The sequence below is a fragment of the Cucurbita pepo genome, chromosome 5 (genome assembly GCF_057944985.1).
Source record: "Cucurbita pepo subsp. pepo isolate OVF chromosome 5, ASM5794498v1, whole genome shotgun sequence".
NCBI lineage: Eukaryota > Viridiplantae > Streptophyta > Magnoliopsida > Cucurbitales > Cucurbitaceae > Cucurbita > Cucurbita pepo.
Genome location: NC_141802.1, coordinates 14,733,018 through 14,738,038, shown reverse-complemented (window position 1 = coordinate 14,738,038; position 5,021 = coordinate 14,733,018). Strand labels below are relative to the sequence as shown.

The window sequence follows — 5,021 nt, the reverse complement described above, 5'->3', positions numbered from 1 at the left end:
AATAGAATCGTCTGTGGGCTAGGTGCTGGGTAATCCGTTTGCCAGGAACAATCTGATCTCTGTGTGTAATATTATGTAACCTAGTTGACATGTATCCTGATTGCTATGTATTCTGATTGTCGTATATTATGATGGTTGTGTAATCGAATGGTTGTGAAATCGGATAGTTGTGTAATCGGATCGTAGAGTAATATGGTTAGGTTGGGCAGTCTGACGATATGTGTCTATTGCCGACATAATGTGCTTGTAGGTAGCCATGAGTAAGGGTTGTGGTAATAGTTACTCGCTGTGTGTTTTGGGTAACTAGCCACCACTAGTCCCTTTGGGGTGATTCTAGAAAAGACTATCTAGTAATGGTTACACGCTGTGTGTATCGGGTAACCAGCCATAGATAGTCAATGGGAGGAAATAAGGAGGTGAGGTCCTCGGGGTAATGGTTACACGCTGTGTGTTTCGGGTAACCAACTAGGAATAACCACTTTAAGGATTGAAAGTGGCGTTGAGGTGGTGGTGGCAATAACCCCCTGCTGCTTGTTTTGGCTAATCGCCTTATTACGATTCATATGTTGACCCCAATAGAGGAGTTCCTTGCTGAGTATTTTTATACTCACCCTGTTTCTTTAAAATGATTTTTCAGGCGAAGCTGTGGCACGGAGGTGACGAGTAAGCAAAGTCAGTCACAGGGCGATTCAAGGATTTTTATGTTTTTCTTGTAGTCTCATTTTTTGTGGGAGAGACGTTTGCCCTCTTTTGTATTAATTTAAACTATGCTGTGGATGCCTAATTTGTGGGAACTAGGCGGCCACATCAGAGGCCGCATCAGAGGCCGCATTGTTTTGCTAAATTTTAAAGGGGTACGCACGTGATTTCTAATAAAATTTTGCATGATTTTTATCCTTTTTCCAAATAAATCGCATTATCTTTCTAATAAAATTCGCTACCGTCAAGATAAGTCGGGTTGTTACAGCCCGCGTGTTGGAGGTTGCTACATACATCCGCTATTTAGTACGGTATCCGTAAATAACTCGGCATGGGCACGGGAGGGCCTATGCCGAGATAGAACCCAGATGGATGGATGTTCGGGAAGTCCCGATGAGATGAACGACACGCGGGCCCATTCTCAATGGCATGACCGAATGAGTTATGATGGCCGACGACATTCCGAGACTCGGGATGGCGTCAAGACATATGTCGATGGGGATCGAGATGGCAAGATGAGATGCGATGTTGTATTGAGATACCTTGGCCCGAACAGAGGCAAGGTCGAGCCGAATGAGTTGGCTTAGCGTAGAGGCAAGTCGGATGTGTCACGATTGAACATGCACGCGCAGGAGTGTGGTTGAACAAGCTTAGATTCCGCGCAAGCGGTTCGATTGGCAAAGACAAACATCGCCTAAGGTCCGACGAAACCACAAAGCCGAGACGAAAAATATATATGGGAGCCTAACAGTGTTAGGCTGCTAGATGTGTGAACAGTGTAAAAAACTTCGTGGGGAATAGGAGTTTCTAATCAAAACTAGACTGAATCTAGCTATTTTGCATGGGGAACGAGAGATCCACGTCGTACAACCCATTAGCTACATGAGATAAGGGAGGGGTCCCGCCCCCAATGAAGGGGACTATTACGGACCTGGGAGGTTTCAACTCAACCCTAGGTAAGATATCATATAGTCTCATAGAGCCATGCATAAAGTAGCATCTCGTAGAGGGACATCAGTCATTTACAGCTCGACATAAGGAATTCTCAGGTGTTTAAATGAAAGGACGGAAAACCAAAATAAATTAAATACAAGTTTGGAGCCATCAAAAAATGTATTATCCGTCTCAAGTGTGATGAAAGGAAGAAGCAATTGTTATAACTTAAAAAAACAAGGAACATTCCTTCCTTTTATAATGGAGCCCAACTTCTCACTTTCTAAACAACGACGCGGGACAACCTTAATTTTCTTTTCTCGACATGTCAGAAGAACTTGCATCGCTAATTCCATCATCATAGTTGCATCAACAGAACATCTATCAACTCAAGGTAACTAAAAAAGCCTAATCTAAATGAAATTGATGTCGAAGGTATTGCGTTAGCATAAATACACATAAATTTTCTTAAAATTTTAAACTTTAATTTTTTATTAAGGACATGTAATAGTTAATAATACATTAAAATATATAATTGCAAAGTACCAAAATAATATGATTGGCATTAATGAATAATTATAACATCATGAATGTGAATAAGGAGAAAGAACATAGGAAGATGTACATATATATGTATGTGTATATATATATATATATATTTATTTCATTGTAAAGCAATATACATTTGCGTTTTGTTTAAAAAAATAAAAATAAAAATAAAAAAAGTAATAATCCCCCTCTCCATGTTTGTTGAAATTGAATCATTTAAAAAATAAAAATAAAAATAAAAATAAAAATAAAAAAAAGAAGAAGAAGAAGAAGAAGAAGAAGGAAGAAGAAAGGAATGAAAGAAAGAAAGAAAGAGGAGGAGTGTTCTAGGCGCAATCGGAGGGAGCAAAAGTGACGGATCCCTTGAGTAAATCAAATTGCCAAAGGTAAGTTTGCTGAATAATATTCCCTAAGATATTGATTGATGGAAAGGGCAGAGAAGTTATGGCAATACAGCTACATTGGATTGCCGCCGAAACGATGTAGCTCCTATCCGGCGGTTCGAACACCGCCCCGCCTTCGAAATGGAATCCAAGCTTCGGCAACATACCAAAATTCCACTCAGTGTCATTGAAGCAAAGTTCGAAGTTCCTCTGCTTTTCCATTCTTCCGAATTTCGCGATCTTCGGAGCCATCGCTTCTATCACCGCATCGTGAGCCGGTGCCGTCAGCATCGTCAGGCTGGTGCCGGTGTCCAAGATGGTACCGCACCCGGATTTGATGTTCCAGACGTGACGGGGGATGTTAAGGATCTCGTCGTCGACGGAGATTCCGATCAGTTGGACACCGTAGTAGCAGCTGTATTGGCCGCCGGTGAAGAGTTTAATGGTGGCGGGGGGGCCGATGGGAGAGGAGGTGGTGGCGGAGAAGGTCTTGGGGGAAGGGGTGCCGAAGACGAAGTAGCTAATGGCGGTTGTGTTGCGGTGGTGGTCGGCGAGGCAGTAGGAGAAGCCGCCGCCGATGTTATTTTCGGCGGCTTTGTAGACGAAGGAGTAGATGCTTGAGCCTAAGCCAATGAGGCCATCGGCTCCCTTCATGAAGTTGGTGACTTCGACTTCTTCTGTGCAGCCGAATAGAATGTCCTTCAGTTGCTTTTCTTTTCCGTTTGTTAGTCTTACCGTTACCGTCTCGTTTGCGAATATTCCGCTCGCACGCTCCCCACCTGTGTAGCTGTATTTTTTTTTTAAACAAACCAACCAACATCCATTTATTGTTATAATGGTCCCCACCAAAAATTTTATTTATAAAAAAAAAAAATAATAATAATAATAATAATAATAATAATGATTAATACCTGTAGGTATAGGAACAGGGGGTGTTAGGGGTTGGACAATCGGGTTGGCCGCCGAGATCAGGGAAATCATCGATGCACTGCTTGGAGGAACAAGGGATTGGGGAGAAAGAAGACGACTGATTCGCATAAAGCGCGTATCTGAATCTCCCTCTCATTTTGTTACGCATCTTATGCATCGGAGAGAGGTGGCTGCAATCTCCCCTGCACCGCCGGAATCTGCATTTCGTCCACAATAGGTCACTTCCGGTATCTGCAATCAGTGTGAACGTCTGCGGCGGTGTTCCGACTTTCAATTGCACGAAAAATTCAGCGCTACCGAAATCAGCGCCGGGGTATGTTTTCAATCCTATTGGCGTCTGCGACTGTGGAGGAAGATTCGAACCCGAGACCTCCTTCTCTTTCTCCTCCGCATTCTCCATAACTTTTGTCCAATTCAGCTTGGCGGAAATGGATCGGAGGCGGTTTTGATCGTGATAGCGAATATCCTCGATGCGATCCTCGACAGTATCCACCTTAATTTCGTCTTCAAGCCTTTTAACCACTTCCGGATGGTGACGGTGTATCAGATCTAGCCTCACGAATTCTTGTTCTTCATTATTGGCATCGCTTTCTTGTTTGAGATTATTGGCATTGCTTTGATCGGCGACTGCGACGGTGAGAGGAGAGAAGAAGACGAAGACGAAGACGAAGAAAAGGATTAAAGGATGAGAAATCGGCGACATTGCTCCGTTCCTGTCAGAGAAAACAGATGAAGCAAGGAGGAAGATGAGAATGGCGGACTTAAAAAGAGGAAGAACATCTATAACCCTAACCGTAAAAGGTTAAATTTAGCATCATTTTCTATTTCTATTTATTCTAAATCTGTTTTCCTTATGTTTTCCTTATGTTTTTTAGTCTTATGGGTATCATTTTTTTACATCTATTTTTTAGCTCCTCATTTTGTGAAACTGTGTAGTTTAGACCGATTTTGTCCCGACCCAAATTTTTAGAATGAGTCGTGATTCAAAACGACAATGTTCTGTAGTGTGTATGACATTGAAAATATATGAATGCTTCTTAAAGTAAAAAGACTGGAATGATGCCCCGAAACATGCTTTCCTTTACGACGATCCACATTTCCCAAATACGTTGTCCCTCAACCCGTGGCATCACGCACCTGAGAAGGAAAATGTAGCAAAAATGAGTATAAAAGTTATACTTGTAAGCTCTCATCTCGTTCTAGGCTTAACTGATTCCCATAGGGGTCTCGTAGGCTCTAGGACGTCGGATTCTAGTCTTAACCCATTGGGGTAGTTTGGTTCTTTGTCCTTTCCTTTATAAATCCTGAGAGATTCTTATGCTGAGTTGTGAATGACTGGTGTTGCTCTACGAGGCGCTACCTCATGCATGACTCTATGAGACTATATGGCATCTTACCTAGATGGTTAGCTAAAACCTCCCAGATCCATAATAGTTCCCCTCATTAGGGGTGCAACCCCTCCCTTATCTCGTACGGCTAATGTGTTGTATGATGTGGGTCTCTCGTTCCCTATGCGAGACGACTAGG

The 5,021-nt window shown here is 42.5% G+C and overlaps 1 protein-coding gene across 1 annotated transcript; it reads right to left on the bottom strand.

Moving 5' to 3' along the window:
• Positions 1-2,175: 2,175 nt before the first annotated feature.
• Positions 2,176-4,458, bottom strand: LOC111794807 (aspartic proteinase NANA, chloroplast). The gene is made up of 2 exons (XM_023676959.2): positions 3,476-4,458; positions 2,176-3,351 (listed from the first exon to the last, which is right to left on the bottom strand). Exons 1-2 carry the CDS (start codon positions 4,195-4,197, stop codon positions 2,508-2,510), a joined length of 1,566 nt encoding a protein of 521 aa, XP_023532727.2. The 5' UTR covers positions 4,198-4,458; the 3' UTR covers positions 2,176-2,507.
• Between the last annotated feature and the right edge of the window lie 563 nt (positions 4,459-5,021).

Bases quoted from the DNA above. Each gene is read 5' to 3' on its own strand.
- LOC111794807 (XM_023676959.2), bottom strand. From the start codon at position 4,197: ATGTCGCCGATTTCTCATCCTTTAATCCTTTTCTTCGTCTTCGTCTTC. The intron at 3,352-3,475 runs GTATTAATCATT...AAAAAAATACAG, and splicing joins CCCTGTTCCTATACCTACAG to CTACACAGGTGGGGAGCGTG.